The sequence below is a fragment of the Ischnura elegans genome, chromosome 13 (assembly GCF_921293095.1).
Source record: "Ischnura elegans chromosome 13, ioIscEleg1.1, whole genome shotgun sequence".
NCBI lineage: Eukaryota > Metazoa > Arthropoda > Insecta > Odonata > Coenagrionidae > Ischnura > Ischnura elegans.
In genome coordinates, this window is record NC_060258.1 from 19476513 (window position 1) to 19494118 (window position 17606).

Here is a 17606-nt window from a genome sequence, read left to right on the forward strand (position 1 = left end):
AGCACGACCTTCATGAAGGTGTTTACAAGGTCCCTTGCTCATGTGGAAAAGCATACATCGGTGAGACTTGCCGTTCACTCAAGATACGGATGCAAGAGCACCGAAGGGCAACGAAAAACAGGCAATTCCAGCTGTCTGCCATATCGGAGCACGCCTGGACCCCGGGACATTAAGTTTGACGACGCCAAGATAATAGTGAAAGAAGGCAGATATTTTCCCAGACTCATCCGCGAATCCATTGAGATAGCCCGGACGGACAATTTTAACAGAGACGACGGCTACCATCTGGATGCCCATTGGAGGAGGCTCATTAGGCGGACCAATAGGAGAGCGGCAGCCACAACTGGCGGGACTGACCCCCTATATAAGGAGGACGAAAATCGTGGACCGGCATCATCTTCGACCTGAAGACGCTGGCAGCAGTGCTAGCGAAACTGTTGTCATCACCAACAAACCGACGCGGTTGCACCGGAAATATGGAGAAATTGGAAGCCATACCTTTTTTTCGGCAGCCATTTTTAAAAGGGTGGGCGGGCAAATTTTGATGAAAAATGTGGTTTGCGTGAAGTTTAATTTCAAAGCTATTTTAAAAGACATCAGAATAATTTAAAAACCAATGTATTCAGCAGGAAATAAACTTTAGGAAACCATTTTTATAAATTTTCTATCATAAAATCACTTAATCAAAATCTTTCCATAAAAACTCGGGAAAAATTTGTCAATACTAACTTTTTAACACCATAAATTTTTATGAAGGAAATGAGACTCAGCAATAAAATTTTTTTCTACGTTGAATACTTAAAGAGCTACTCGCAGTACAATTTTTAGTGCTGAGAATGCCCTCATTTTTTTTAGAGCTTGTCAAACAATGCCGAAAGCATCCTAACGTTGATGTTCACAGGTCATTATCTAAAAAGGGACTGAATTAAATTATTCTGATATCTTTTAAAATATCTTTGAAATTAATCTTTACGCAAACCAAGTTTTTCATCAAAATTTGCCCGGACGCCCTTTTAAAAATGGCTGCCAACAAAAATGTATGGTTTTTAAAGTATACCGGGACTAGCCACGGTGATAACTTATACGGGAGTCACCCGCAATGCACATTCGTGCGAAAGATCCACAGAGGAAAAATCATTCGCCTTGACCGGGATGTGAACCCGGATCCCCCGATTTCCAGCCGAGTGCTTTAGCCAGTTAAGCTACCAAGGCGTCATTCTTCCTTGTGGATGTTTGCGGACAATACCGGACATACCATATAAAAAAGAATGGCTTGTAAATTTTTTTTGATAGCGTTTTGTGATTGTCTACTTGTACGCAACAAGTGATAAAAAAAATCTGGAAAATTAAAAATGCTGAGCGACAAATTTTATCCGAATTGGGCGATTTGAAATGGAATGACCCGTGTGCAACAAGAAAAGTACATTTATAATAATTATATTTTTTTATTTGTCCAGAGATCTGTAGATTTGTGCTCAAAATACAAATATAGGAAACGTCAATTTAGATACACAATCAATAAAAATTAAATTGGAATATATAAATTATATGTTACAAATACAGAAGATCATTAACCGAATAAAATAGATTTTTTTTTCAGAAACTTCTGTAGTTTCTTATTACAGACCGAAGTCCTAGTCTCATTTCTCACCTCTGGAGGTAACCCATTAAAAATCTTCACGCCCATAGGTTTAGGACCTAGGACAGTATTTTGAGTCGTGATAAAGTTTTGACGCAAGTTCTAGTGTTGTGGCCGTGGTGTAGGTCATTTGATGTGTACTGAAGAATATAATTTTTTACATGCATACTAATGACATAGATATACAGTGTGTCCCATTTATCTTGACAACTCGAAATAACTTTTTTTCCAGATGGAAATTCAAAAATGTGTCAAGCAAATGTTCATTAGCCGTCAGGGGGACATTAATCAGCATGATTGCCTTCCTTGTGGCTTTGTTATTTACAAAGATATGAACAGCGGTGTGTCTTTTTCAAATGACACCCTATATTTTTTATTCGGCAATTCATTTCCTCTCCTAAAGACTTATTCAAAAATGTAGCATAGTGGACTGTTAACATGAACACAGTACATATTATGAAAAATGACTAACTTACTAGCGCTTAGTGAAGGTATGCGGTTATTGGAACTACTCCACTTGCTGACATTGACAGTGAACATATGAAAACATAGCAAAATGCACACCAGTCATTCAATCAACCATCGTCCATTGACTTGCCGAATAAAAAATTTAGGGTGGTATTTAAAAAAGACATACCGCTGTTCATATCTTTGTAAATAACAAAGCTACAAGGAAGGCAGTCATGCTGATCAATGTCCCCCTCACGGCTAATGGACATTTGCTAGACACAGTTTTGAATTTATATCTGGACAAAAAGCTATTTCGGGTGGTGAAGATGAATGGGACACCCTGCATATGCATGAAAGTGTCAGGGTACACTGTAGTTTTTTTAAAGTGGAAGACAAGGTGCATCATGGGGGGCACTGCACATCAGCCTTATAATGCGCTTCTGAATTTTGAAGGTTTCAGTAGCATGGGGAGAGGAACCCCTAAACAGGATACTGAAAATAATGCGAGAATAAAATTCACTGTAGCAAATAGACAATAAGACATCATTATTTACGGTGTTCCCGATGCTTCTCATGAGAAAGCATGTTGAACTAAGCTTGTTGCGCAATTTACCGATGTGATCGACCCATGTTATATTTTTGTTCAAGGTTACTTTACAGTTTGGGGGATCGGGTTGGTGTGGTTGCTGGAGTGTTGGCTTCCCACCTGGTGGGCTCGGGTTCATATCCCGGCAGAGGCAGAGAATTTTCAGAGACTGCCCGATCCCTGCTTGAATGTTGTGTGGAGGACATTTCAAGCACAACACTCCATCCGTCAGATGGGACGTTAAGCCGTGGTCCCCTTGGCGCCTTTCGTCAAGAGCAGGCTAATGACGACGCCGCGTTTCTCTTTACCTTTTCCTTCCACATTCCCTATCCCGCGAACTGAACAAAATACAAAGGAAGGCTGCTCGGTTCGTCAAAAACTGCTACGGGAGTACAGACAGTGTTACCCAGATGTTAAGCGAATTAGGTTGGGAGCCATTGGAGACTCGGAGGCTGCGCGCTAGGCTTAGATTACTTGAGCAATTGAGAATGGATATCTTTAAGAGTGACAGAGAGAACATAATATTAGAGCCACACTATATTTCCAGGTCCGATAGAAGCAATAAATTAAGAGAGATGTTTTGCCGAATGCATAGATATGGGAATTCGTTTTTCCCCCGAACCATAAAGGACTTTAATAAACGCTAGTCCCAACCTCGTTAGAGCACTTCATTTTTTTTTTCTAGCTGTAAACGGTTGGTGTCCTAACACCCCCTGCCACACCCCTTTTAGGCGGCTTGCGGGGTATTATGTAGATGTAGATCCCTCATGGCACAAATGACCTCAGCTGTAGGTCGCCTCCTCCAAATAACATACCAACTTTACAGTTACCTTCTAACATTACAGTTCGGAACAGCAAAAGCGTAACCTTCAAAGTGACGCTCCAAATATTCATCTACGTCGTAGAACGGTGCCGAATTGGGGTGGTCGATTCGACACTCTTGAATACACCCCTATGGTTGCAGCACCAGAAAAGTTTGGCACTGCAACCATAGGAGGGGTGCAAGGCAGTTCTCCATGGGAAAGGTTCACGGACCCATTGAATTAATGATGGAATAAATAACTCTTTTTGTGGAGCTGCCTCACCGCTCACAGCACACACTCCAGAGAGCCGTTCGCTCAGTGCGACTCAGCAAAGCACTTCTGGGTCGAGGGGAGGGGGGAAGAGGGGAAGGTGGTTAGGGGGGAATTCTGAACGAACTTTTTAAATGCAACATTTCCTAGATCACAATTTGAAAATTGGTACACTAATCAATCACGTATTGCATAGTCACAATGTTTAACAGGTGATATAACTGAGGAACCATTTCTGCCGATACGTAAGATCTTTCACGGAAGACGGAAAATGTATTCCGTCTCCTGTGCTTTAAGAAGATGGCAATTTAAAAAATTCTGTTCTCTCCGAAACTACGTGATCAGGTTAACAATTCATAATTAATTTCCTCGATTAACCCATTATTCCCCAGACTGCACATAGGGCTTTTAACTCCGGTTATTTCGTATTTTACGGTTAATTATGGCCTAATTAAGATTAATTTTTGGACAAAATTAATATATTCAGCATAATATATGATTTGCATAATGTTGCGTTTACGCAACGCTGGGAAAACTCCGGAAAATAAAAGCCAAAAAAATTTGAAAACTTAGGTTGCATATTTTATTTTTCATCGCCTTTTCTGATTTAATGTTCAATAATATGCTGCTCAGAATTAAACGTAGCGCTTTGAACAACATAATTATCCTTGATTTGCAAATTTGACATCTTCGCCGGGAATTATATGTAGCCTGCGGATGAAATGCCGTATTCTCCCTTGACGGGCATGCTGCGGTTAACCCCACATACATGTTATTTTTCCTAAGGTGTCCCGCATGTGGACACCAATTTTTATGCCAAATGTCATCAGCCATTGTATTGGAAATGATTTCTAGTCTCAGTAAAGTTTTACGATCTCGGACCGAAATTCTAACTGAGGAATTGCTTTGCCCGTGACTTAGGCGTAAAATCACCACGGATACACCACTGCACTGTCAACCCCTTTTTGGAATAGAGGCCACCTCCATTTTTTTGCTCATAATGTGGATACGGTAACATACAACATAATTATCGAGAAAATCTACCCCTCCCATTCCCTGATTGTAATCGTTGATGATATTTCGATTTTCTACGGGAATCTCCGGGAATATCTTTTGGTCCTTACTATGCGTACCATATTCCCATAATTTAAAGCAACAGCGATGACAGAGTTATCCTGCCATCGCACTAAGAGAAAATTTTTTGACCTGTTAAACGAATAGTAGAAATCCCCGTTAGGTTTTTTTGTCAAATCTCTCAAAGACATGAGTGCGCAGTTTTCTGTTTGATTTCCTCTTGCTTTTCCCGTTGAAAAATAACAATTATCACTTAAGAGTTACTAATAGAGTTTAACTGATGAAGAAATTATCAAAATACTTGGCAAGAATTTTCGGAGACTAACAAAAATATTCAGCAAATTTATTACAACCCTTTCTTCTAATGAACTTACAAATCCTAGGCATATCACTTTCAAGTTCCACCTCTCCATATGGTAAAAATTCATATAGATAGCCTGTAGATGAGGCCAGACACCACAATGTATAACCTACTCTAAATTGTTCCCCACGAATGAACATTTTAGCTGCATGCTACCTGAAATATGAAACCATTTGTTGGGAAAATTCCTAACTGAATGGAATTTTGGTTAAGTCTATTGAGAAAAAGTCCAACTTTCAAAAATGTATCACTTTGTGTAGTTGAGAATTATCGGAGAGCTTTCGATATTTATTTAATTCATCAAACCAAGTCCTCGTCATAAATTGCCTCACAATTGCGACAGACATCTCTTGGCTTGTCCAGTACAACTTAGTCCGTGGTAATATAAGATACCTCGACAACATTACGATTCTCATTATTTTTTTATACCTGCCTCATCTGAGTAAATGTATGGTTATTTATCTCCTCAGCGTAATTATTGAGTAGCTCAAAATTAATTCAATTAATTTTCCATTGAGAAATAAGTGATGGAGCTCAATTGGTGAGTGGCCTCCATATTGGTAATAATAAGTGTTTCTATTGCCTTTTTCACACAGAAATTCGGGACTCCTACGGAGGTAGATTCTATTTTTTCACATTTAGATGAACTGCTGTTTGTTCTCTGCCTCTTTTACGTGGGCGTGCGCGTTTACTGGACGATTTTTCTTTTGATACTGCTTGAGTAAAATGTGATTTACCTTGCAGCACCTCCTGCAATATTCGAAATACTGAGAAGATGTAATCCCCATTTTAATTCCAAAGTTAAGAAAATATTATAAATCGCCTCTCCTGTCAATTTATATTCTTCAGTTACCTTCTTAACGCTTCTTATAAAGTATACGCCTGAGGCGTAGAAATAACGAATAAAATTTTCTAACAATTTTAAATCTGAAGGAAACCCCTGAATAAATTATTTAGCAAAAAGCCGAGCAAAAACTACTGCGGTATGATTGATATAATTACTGGATGAGAATTAAAGATGCATTTCAGAGGACAATTTCACTGATACGAACCCAACTGAAGCTAGATTATTAGCCTTACATCACCTAAGCAACAGAAGAAAAATTAGGTAACTCAGGATTGCATGGAGAAAATTCCAATGAGCGACTAGAGGAACGCTCCACCTTCCATCACAATCATGCTTCAACTAATAGGTTTCTCACCCTCTCATTCTACCATCTCTGAAAATGAATGCATCTAAAGCTGAATTTAACGTCAACGAAGTAATCCTTTCACTCAACGACATGGGAATGACATTGCCCTGTATCGGTTCCACGTGTGCGCGCAACAGTTTGACTCCACGAAGTACCAGAGTGTCCGATGTAAAATTCGTACCGATGGCCATGTTGGAATTCAAGATACCATTCACCCTTTACTATGCAAACTCACAACCTGTGAGTGCCACAAATGCATCTAAACTGCCTCCAAAAGACTACGTTGTCGATTAAAAGCCATATTGACGATTTTCGTTATGCTTTGAGACAAGCCCTCTGGTCTACCAGAGAATTCCCATCGTTGCGTAAACGCAACATTATTTACAATTATTTACCATATTTATACCAGTAGCTATGAAAGTTCGTGACAAAAATAAACATGATGAATAAAGAAGCTTAGAACTAAAAGAAAACATTACCTCTAGCAAGATCGCCCAATAAATCTTTGTAAAAAATATTTACAGTTTGTAGTACTTCAGTGCTTCGAAATAGGCAAATTTCGAAGTAAATAAAAATTATTATTTTAATGAATATTTTTCCAAAAATAACTGAAAAAGAGCGAATGGTATTCCAGGAATTCAGAAACCCTGAGAAAACATTATCCAGAAGCAAAGGATTTTTATAATAATTTCAATTCAATAATGTTGCGTTTACGCAACGCTGGGGATTAATGGGTTAATCTTAGTTGTTTGTGTTAGAACAAGTTTCCATTTTTGTCTCATATTGATTTCATAAATTTGTCATTGCAAAAGCTTTTACATTGGCATCTTCCACCATTTTTCTTTCACAATGCATGGAACATGCAGGAGAGAGAATTATGATAAGTTTCATATGAGATTCTTTAGAGTAACACCCAGAATATGAACCAGGAGAACCTTTCAAGCGACGTGAAGAAGTGGGCTACCCGCGAATAGTGCCATTTGTGCTCCCTTTGATCCGCCAAACGTGCGATGAGCATGACACGGAAAATGTTTGTGGAAGGAGTCGCGTGCGCATGGAGTCCGACTCCAACCCGCACAGTGTGCGCTGAGGGAGTCGTTAGCGCCGGGAGTCTGAATTCGCGTCGCACAATTCCAGTGCACAAGAAGGGAGTCGTGTGCGCATGGAACCGACTTCTACTGCTCACAACTCCAACTCGCACAGTGTGGGCGGAGAGGAGGGAGTCGCGACTCACCAAATAAGACTCTCTCGCTCTCAAGGCTCTCTATCTGCTGAGTCGCACATTTGAACTGACTCGAAGTCGCACAGTGCCCATCACCACATTGAATCAGGACCAGCCAGAAACGCATCGACACCCAAAGTGAAAAGGTACTCCTTAAAACTTACAGTTTGTGCAACATAATGATCATCTTCTATATTATTTCTACTGTATAGATACCTTTTTCTCAACTAATACGCAACCAAACTCTACAAATGAGGTACCAAAATGCACAGAATTTATCAGAGAACATGCGACGGCATATCTTACTTCCTAACTATTGCTTTTGTTTCCCACAGTTGGTTTTTAAATAATTTAAAATAAAAAACAAAAAACCGGTAAATATTCGTGACGTTAACAACACACAAACTGATACATTTGTTAATTTGCAACAATATCTCGCATTCTTTAAATAACTTTTATCAAAATGCGGCTGATTCCACATTCAAGTCTCCTGTTGATACATAAGTATGAGTCACCATGTGCGTTTAACAGAGGATAGTGTAATTTCTTTCAATGTTGTGTTTAAAGAGGTCCTATGACCTCAATTTGTACATGAACATTCCAATTAAATTTGTACATAAGACCCTGCCTTTTTTTCTACATTTTAAAATTAGAAACGCTCCTATCCCTGTGTGGACCTGCATTAAAAAGAGCGGGGGAAGCCCGCTGGGAGCGGGCACATCACACTCGTTATACTTTGTTTTGGAAAGAAAGATTGGAGTAAATTAAGGCACTGCAATATTTCCACTGAGTTTTATTAACAAGCCTTGAGATAAAGTTTGGCCTGGTATGCTATGCTAGCATTACGAATATCTTGTATGATGTTGGGCACGATATGGTGGAAGTAACAGGGTAATAGGACGTTTGTATTTTGGGTATACTTCATACTCCCTGTAGAAAATAACTCTTAAGAAATCTCTTTTGTGTCCATTCAATTAAGTCCATGCATTTCTTCACAAAAGGTGCCGACACAATAGCCCCATATTCAATGTGTGATCTTATTGGGGTATTATACGTATTAAAATTGCTTTACTATTCTGAAAACCAATTGTACTTCTTATGATAAAGCCCAAAGTCCTACACACAGTTTTCACCAAGTTTTCTGTACAACCGATAATAGTTATTGTTATTATTGATTTCCTGATATTGTCTTTGTTAAATTATTTGTTGTAGTTATTGTTATTATCATTAATTGTTGTTGTCCATTTACTTGCGTTAGTGATGTATCCGTTAAATAATAATTGGAGGGTCGCATTTCATTACCTCAACTTGTCACCGAATATCATAGCAACGGGATTTATTCATAAATCATAGAATCTGGTTGACCATGGTCAGTTAAACAAGTTATCGCCGATCGGTTCGACTAAGCATGACGAAAAATAATACATAGTAAAACAGCACACAATGTAGGTCTCCATCCATAAATCTCTGACAATGAGTACGTGAACGGCTCATGGCGAACTCGAAAAAGCAATATATTACGGATACTAAGCACAACAAAACGAACAAAATATCAACTACGTATTACTCTTGTACATAGTGCATTACATGTGCATGCACATGACTGTTATCATGAAATCGTCCAAACATTCATCAGAAAAGTGGTCGTGATATCAAATAAATTCAATTAGATGAAAGGCTCCGCTCAAATTAAACTTCACGTAAAGGATCATAAATCATTTTCCCCTGATACGGGCGATCACTAGAGAGATGAAATATTTCTCTTTTAAAATAAAAAAACATCCATCACGTGACATTGAAAGAAAGTGAAAGTAATTGCAGACGAATAAGTGTGCAATAATTATATCACAAAGTTCTCATGCAAAATACAGATAAAGCTGCTCCCAGGGCCAACACGCTACGTGGCGATAATTACCGAATTCATCGATGTCGCAAGAACTATGACGTTAAAAAAGTAAGACCCCTCCTGCCTCTGACTATTCGTTGAAGTAATTATGAGATGTCTTGAGTTCATAGATACGGTATTCGAAAGGATTGCTTCAATGGAGAAAACAAAAAAATCACTGAAATGTTGAGTTTTTCCAGCCAACGTTTAAATTTCAGATCAAACTTTAGACATTTAAACGCAGCACTTCAACGAATAATAAGCAACGTCAAGATGCAGTGCGACATACAACGCCGTGCACCGTCGGAGGATCAGCTGAAATTGTCCCTATCATGTTTCCCCACTTCTTCTCGTTGCTCATCAGCTATACTAACCAATACTCACCTTAAACTGAAGCAAATCCTCAATAACGTCGGCTGCTATGTACCCATGAACACCATTCATTCCGAAGATGTCGACCAGTCTTTCACTTTTGAACAGACAGAGTCGACATAGGGTATGCTTGAAACTGGGATCCATGGCAAAGTTTGGCAAAATATATTCTGATCTAGGATAACAACGTCTGGAAAACTATTGCACTATTAAAATGAGAGCCGTCACAAGTACCTCCATTGAACGTACTCTCCAAATCGTGAATGTTAACGAGCACACAAAAATAACAGCATTTAATTTCCAACAGGTAACGAGGTGTGAGGTAAGACAAATACAACCCTAGTTAACACAGATTTAACAGCCATAAAACAGAAACATCTCCTCCCACAAACAACCACTGCCTACGATTATAAGCTATTATCTAACTACCCATAATCCAACACTGAGACAATTGAGCGTAGTTACGCGCAATAACTCCTTCGGCTCCAAGTTTGAATTTGTTAAACCTAACAGAATTTTATTTCGTAGAATATAACTTTGAATAATTTTCACACGGATTTTATATCACTTAGGATATATTTACCGACAGAAGTGATAAATTGGGAGAGATATTTGGCCGAACAATCAAGGAGAGGAATTCGTATTCCCCCAAACATTTACGAACTTCATTAAATTGAGGGCGAGACTGAGTACGCACGTCTCCCATTTCTTACTTTTCTTTTTGTTCACGGCTGGTATCCTAGCATTCCCCATCACACGCCTATTGAGGCGCCTATCAAAGTAACATGTATATGTAGATCGTCCCTTACGTTGCTTTCTATTAAGAGCAGTGCTGTAGCTGGGAAAAAAATTAGGCGATACTCACCAAAAATCACTTAAGAAGGTTCCAGATGGACTCATAGTGGACTTCGTTGAGTGGGTCACATTTTCAACGCACTGTTTCTTCATCCTGATCTGACCCAAGACTGCATTCAGGGCCTTTGAGGGTTATCTTGAGAGAAATAACTATGTACGCCCTAAGTAACTGAGAATAATGTATCCATTTATTGAGGCACAGATACAAGTGTGTCGCACTCAGAGATAGGCGAATCGCAATGGCCGCAGATTCATGAGTCACAGGTTTGCGCTACGGCTGGCAGGTCTGGCTCGGGCGTGGGCTTCAGGACGCTACTCTCGGATAAGGGCACCAAATCCTTAGGGTCCCACCCTGTCGATTTCTGAAACAACAATGCCTGTTCGCTGTCCGTTTGAAGTCTGTTGATAGCCTGTTCGAGATTAGTGAACAGGGTATAAACAGCCAACGAACAATCTCGGGTCACTCACAATTGTGAGTAAGTAGGAACAACTTACGAACAGCCTACCAACAGTTTGTACTCTGTTTGCAGCTTGTTCCTAAACAGGCAGGAAACAAGCATTTCGGGAACAATAGTGAACAAGCTTTTAACAGGCAGGGGCCGGTTGGTAGTATGTTTCACCGAACAGGGAATGAACAGACAACAGTGAACAAACACTAAACACCCTATCGATTTACGAAAAAATAATGCCTGTTCGCTGTCAGTTTGGAGCCTTTTGGAGATTTTGAGAACACATTATGAACAACGTACGAACAATTGTTTCAAGTTTCGGAATTTGGACAACAATTTGGATTAATCCAAATTTAATTGAGTACAAGGAAGTTTGATTGAATCCAAAGAAAATATCATATCTACTTAAACAGTAATTATATACGGTTGAATTCATTATCACGATTACCATCAACCACGGATTTCGGTTATTGAAGTGAGCACGCAAATTATATTAGCTATCCGCTCGGCTTACGCACGTTAAATACTTTTCTTCGCCAATTACAGGCAGGGGCCGTATGTTTCAGCCAAAGAGTATGTACTCTGTGGTTTCAGCGGACTGGGAACGAACAGACAACAGTGAACGGACAGTCAACAGGCAAGGGCCGGTTCATTGTCCGTTTCACGGTACAGGGTACGAACAGAAAACAGTGAACAGCTAGTGGGTTCTCAACAAGGACGGAAATACGGTTGAATTCATTATCACGATTACCATCAACCACGGATTTCGGTTATTGAAGTGAGCACGCAAATTATATTAGCTATCCGCTCGGCTTACGCACGTTAAATACTTTACTTCGCCAATTACAGGCAGGGGCCGTATGTTTCAGCCAAAGAGTATGTACTCTGTGGTTTCAGCGGACTGGGAACGAACAGACAACAGTGAACGGACAGTCAACAGGCAAGGGCCGGTTCATTGTCCGTTTCACGGTACAGGGTACGAACAGAAAACAGTGAACAGCTAGTGGGTTCTCAACAAGGACGGAAAGATAGCGTGGTGCTGCTACCTACCTATAGAAGATAGCAAACGCAAACAATGACGCCAATAACCGATACCGTTATCCGGACAGTTTACGAGCACATGGTCGACTGTGTTGTGGTGAAGTTGTTGGTTGCGGAGAAAACAGTTATTTATTTGAGTATTATTTAACCTGTGCTAAATGCCCACAGTGACGAATTAAGTAATTCGGGCATCCATTCAGTGATAGTGAAAGTCGTGAAGTGATATTTGTTCTTGAGTGTGTTTATTTAATAATTTATTGTGTCTCTTAAGTTTTTGAGCAAGTACTGAGATTTGTATTGTATTTGTATTATGCGTATGTGCGTTACGTCGCCAATAAGAACCGACAAACATTGTCAGAGGACTGTCTTTCTTGTAGGTTTGTTTGTGAGAAGTGAAATCATCGTGTTCAAAAATATTCTTTAAAGGCGTGTTTCTCTTTTAAAATCACACGTATTATGTTGACATAGTGCAGAATCCGAGTTGTATTAATTTAAGGAAGTACATATTTCTTTGATGAAGGCATGTGAAATATTTTGTTGGTGTAGTGGTTGTTCTGTTAATGATGACAAAGCTTGCTTTTCTACAACTATTCAAGATGTTTATAACTATAATGGAATATGTGGAAAAGCAAAATAAAAGTTTTTCTTACAATCATTCAAATGAATTTCAACTTTTAATTCTATTTTAACATAAATTATCTCTTGTCTATTATGCCCAACTTAGCAACAGCGAACAGTTAAGGAACAAAGTATGCGCATAGGGAGAGAACAGACAAATAACAGTCTTCTCACAGACAAGGAACAGACAAGGCGTTCCAATTTACATTCTACGAACAGTCGCCTGCCTGTTCTCTCTTGGTCAAGGTACAGGGAACTAACAGCCGAAGAAAACAGGCAATGAACTGACAGCGCACAGTCCCCTGCCTGTTCATTGTCTGTGGTTCAACAGGTAAGGAACAGAGAATGCCGCTTTCTTAACAGGGAGGGAACAGACAAGTAACCCTTTTCTCACAGACAAGGAACAGACAAGGCGTTCCAATTTACATTCTACGAACAGTCGCCTGCCTGTTCTCTCTTGGTCAGGGAACAGGGAGCGAACAGCCAACTGACAGACAATGAACAGACTTTATTGTTACAGAAATCGACAGGGCATCACTGGCACCAAGGGTCCTCTGCCTGTCTTCCACCAGGCAGAGCTGCCTTTCGCCGATAGCGAACAATGATACATTGCACACTGCACTGCACTACACTGCACATAAATTTCTGGATTAAAATATTCCAATGGAAGCCCAACACTTTGAGGAAAATTAATCTTCCGGTTCGTTAAAACAACAAACTGTTCCTTTTTTTATTGAGAATGTCATTCATAGCACTAAATATTCTTTCTCATTCCGATGTGGAAATTGGAATTGAATCAATTATTTGTAGTAATTTTTCAGGGTCTTAAGGTTTCATGTTTGTGTCCACATATTCGCTGAATGTATTTTCTCTTGTCTTGAAGTCAAAAACCTCACATACATATTAGATGTGCTCCTATCTCCACAAGTTATGCCAGTACATTATCTTAGGGCCGATGCTTTGTCGCTACAAGAGCAAGGTCTTTCTACAATAGTACTTCAGCTTCTCTTCATTATCTGTGCCGCTTTGCTTGGTCTGAGAACCTATATGCAGGGATGCATGGCTAGGATTGGCAACAAGTCCGAGTTTGAGATTTACAGCTAGACTTTGGTAAAACTGGCCACTATTTATTTGAACAACTTCATGGTTGTTGTTTAACGCAATATCTTTAATGGTATTATTTTTATAGCTGCTTTAGTTGCGTCCTCAACACGAGAACCTGGAGAGGATTCTGTGGACTCCAGTACTCGGATACTACATTTTACAGTCTCGTCAGCTTTGGTCAGGGCCGGCCCTAGCAGGTGCGGGGCTAGGGGCGAACCTTCAGTGCGGGGCCCTTCACTTAAAATATTAAACTCTATACCCCATCTATGAACTCGAGCATTTTGAATCCCTACCACTCTCTGGCTAAGTATGTGTTCCCCTCCCAAATTCAGACTTCGTAATTACGCCGTTATGATACCATCATGCAGTTGAGTTCAAAATAGTATAATACATATAAAATGTATAATTATATTTATTCATAAAATTATAACGTATAATAAACACAAAAAGCGCGCTTTCTCAATTGGTGCGTATTTTTATAAGTTAGATTATGAAAGTTAATTAGTTGTAAGCCTAAAGCAATTACTTAGTTTAGTTTACAAAAACGCTTACTGACAAACGCAGTAGGGTAGTTTCCTTCATCAAAGAAAACGAAAGGCATTGATTGCGATTCGTTACCCAACATTAGTGTATTCATAATACACAAATTATTTGGTTTTTGAAATACCGGTTTAGATGAATGGCAAGGGTCAAATTTTATCCTCATTTGAAAAAGGCCAGATTGGCGCCCATTCGATTCCACTCCACGTGACGTCACAGGGACCTAGTTTCTATAGGAGAAGATAGGAGTTATACATCGTCTGATGTTACCAAAGCATGCATGAGGCGCAGGGCTTAGGGAAACATGTCTTAATAATCACCTATTAAAAATGGCTAAGTTCGGAAAGTTTTTTTTCGTTCGATAAGGTATTAATAAACCTTTTTTAAGCCAAGCGCTACCATTCAGCAAGGTACTCAGCTATCCGCTAGCATCCTGCGACGTATCAGCGCTAAGCCTCGCCTCAAGGTCACCTCACCGGGCGGGAGGGGGAACCAGAAATACGACGTACGGAGAGATTTCCCGGCATTCATACTTAAGCGTCGCGTTTTCGCGCGCTTGAAATTTTTCACTTTTCATTTAATCGCGAAAAATAGATGTTGTCATTTAAAAATCTAAAAGCGTGAAATACGTACTCCAGAAGTAATAATCTTTCGATTAAAGCAATACAAAAATAATAGGAAACCACCCTATTGCTCAATAAAAATTACTGCATTATTATTCCTTTTTAATAATATTATTTTTTGTCTAGCACGGGCTTAACAATACAGAAATACCTAGTTGAAATTGCGTTTTCACAACTATCGTATATTTTAATTTTTTTTCACGAACGCGGGGCCCCAAAAGCACGGGGCCCAGGGCGGTCGCCCCGGTCGCTCCACCCTAAGGCCGGCCCTGGCTTTGGTAATTGTCAATTGGTTCTATGAAATGTTCGACTAGGGATCTATGTGTAATGTTTTGTAACCTGGAGAAAAGGCTGTGGACTCTAGTACTTGGATACTGCGTTTTACAGTCTCGTCAGCTTCGGTAATTGTCATGTCTTTTCTCAAGGGGTTTCAGTGCCATAACTTCCATTCAAATACTGCTATTTTCAAACGGCGCACACGATTCAAAAGAAGGAAGCTTGCTGGAGGTCATGCATGAAGACTCGGAAGTGGATATTAGTCACGTACGGAGGTGGAGAATGGGCTCCTGGCACGACCGGCAGAGCACGTCAATTGACATGCTCCATATATCGGCTTGGACGGGACCACGTCAGTTGACGTGCTCCGTGTTCAATGTGTTAGAGCATAATATACAACTGCTAAATTTATAATAAATTCAGAAGAACTGAAATTTTTACAACGGCCTGCGTATTTTGACCTATCTCCAGAATCCCTGTATTTATCAGCAGCAGCTTCTATGAAATGTTTGACTAGGGATCTACGTGTAATGTTTTGTAACCTGGAGAGAAGGCTGTGGACTCTAGTACTTGGATACTGCGTTTTACAGTCTCGTCAGCTTCGGTAATTGTCATGTCTTTTCTTTGAAGAAGCAAAGATATATCTGAGAGCTCAATTAAAGCATCATATACAACTGCTAAATTTATAACAAATTCAGAAGGACTGAAATTTTTGCAAAGGCACGCCTTTATAGCCACTCAAGAGGCCTTTTCATAGACCATAGGCTCCTTTCATGCATTCTTGTATCTAAAAATATTTCATCACTTCTCTAAAAGTTGGTAACATCTATTTGTTTTATGCCGACAAGGTGCCAAATAAGAGACAAGTCGTCTCACTAGGCATCATTTTTTACCTTCTACCATCTTCCGATTTGTATTTGGCCTCCTAGCAGCACATGCGGGATGAATTTTGCTGCATTCGAGGCGTGGGGGGGGGGGGGGAAGCGAGGGGGGAGGGGACGGGATCGGCTTGCTGCTCTGGTACGCACGACGCTGTGTGGATGTTGGAATATTTTCTTTGCAGTCGCGGACTCAAATAGGGCATTTTGTGACTAAACAGTGGCAGATACGTCAAAATGCACGAAATATTTGATCTGAAAGTGAAGTGCGCAACTTGGCAAAATCCATATGGAATATCTATTAAATATTATATTTTAAGAATTTTGACCCTCCCCCCTTTAATCGCATTTGAGCGAGGGTCAGGGGTTCACTAGGTGTCTCAAATTTTTCAGGCCTTATTTTCGATCGGCCCCACAACTTCTTTTTTTCAATGGGCCAGGTGGATTTGAAAAAAAATCGATTTTTCCGATCTGCCCTACTGCGCAGACCTCTATGCTATGCAGGTTCTTTAAATCCCATGGCAATTTTACCGAGGCCCATGGAACTAGGCGTTAGGCCCTTGCGGTCCATCAAGGATGGCAAGGCAAGGAATAACGGACTTCCAAGAAGCCTCAACTGGTTGAGAGCCTCAAACCTGCTCTAAAGCCACGCAAAGCGGTATGTGTACCATGAGCCTCAGTATAATAGGATAGTTTCCTTCATCAAAGAAAACAAAATGCATTGATTGCTATTCGTTACCAACCATTAATTTATTCATAATATACAAATTATTTGGTTTTTAGAAATCCCAGTTTAAACGAATAGCAATGATCAATTTTAACCTCATTTGAAAAAGGCCAGATTGGAGCCCATGCGATTCCACTCCACGTGACGTCACAGGGACCTAGCTTCTATAAGAGTAGATTGGAGTTTTGCATCGTCTGAGATTACCAATGCATGCATGCAGCACAGAGCTCAGGGAAACATCTCATAATAATCACACATTAAAAATATCTAAGTTCGGAAAATTCTTTCGTTTGATAGGGGAATGATAATCCTTATTTAAGCCAAGCGCTACCTGCTAGCAGGATATTCTGCTACCTGCTAGCAGCCTACGTCGTATCAGCACTCAAGCCTCGCCCCAAGGTCACCTCATTTGCTGCAGCGGGAACCAGAACAACGTCACACAGAGTTTTCCCAGCATTAATACTTAGCCGTCGCATTTTTGCGTACTTGGAAATTTTCACTTTTCATTTAATCGCTAAAAATAGATATCGTCATTTAAAAATCTAAAAGTGTGAAATAGGTACGTACTCCAGGAGTAGTAATTTTTCGATGTAGGCAATAAAAAAATAATAGGAAACCACCCTTTCGCCGTGGGAATTAA

General features: G+C 39.9%; 1 protein-coding gene across 1 annotated transcript in view; it reads right to left on the reverse strand.

The window, feature by feature from the left end:
- LOC124170150 (zinc finger protein 883-like) overlaps positions 1-10267 on the reverse strand; it is a 100906-nt gene extending 90639 nt beyond the window's left edge. Inside the window, exon 1 of the mRNA XM_046548844.1 lies at positions 9868-10267. Coding sequence (XP_046404800.1) covers positions 9868-10002 — 135 coding nt within the window. The 5' untranslated portion in view covers positions 10003-10267. The remainder of the gene's footprint in view (positions 1-9867) is intronic.
- Between the last annotated feature and the right edge of the window lie 7339 nt (positions 10268-17606).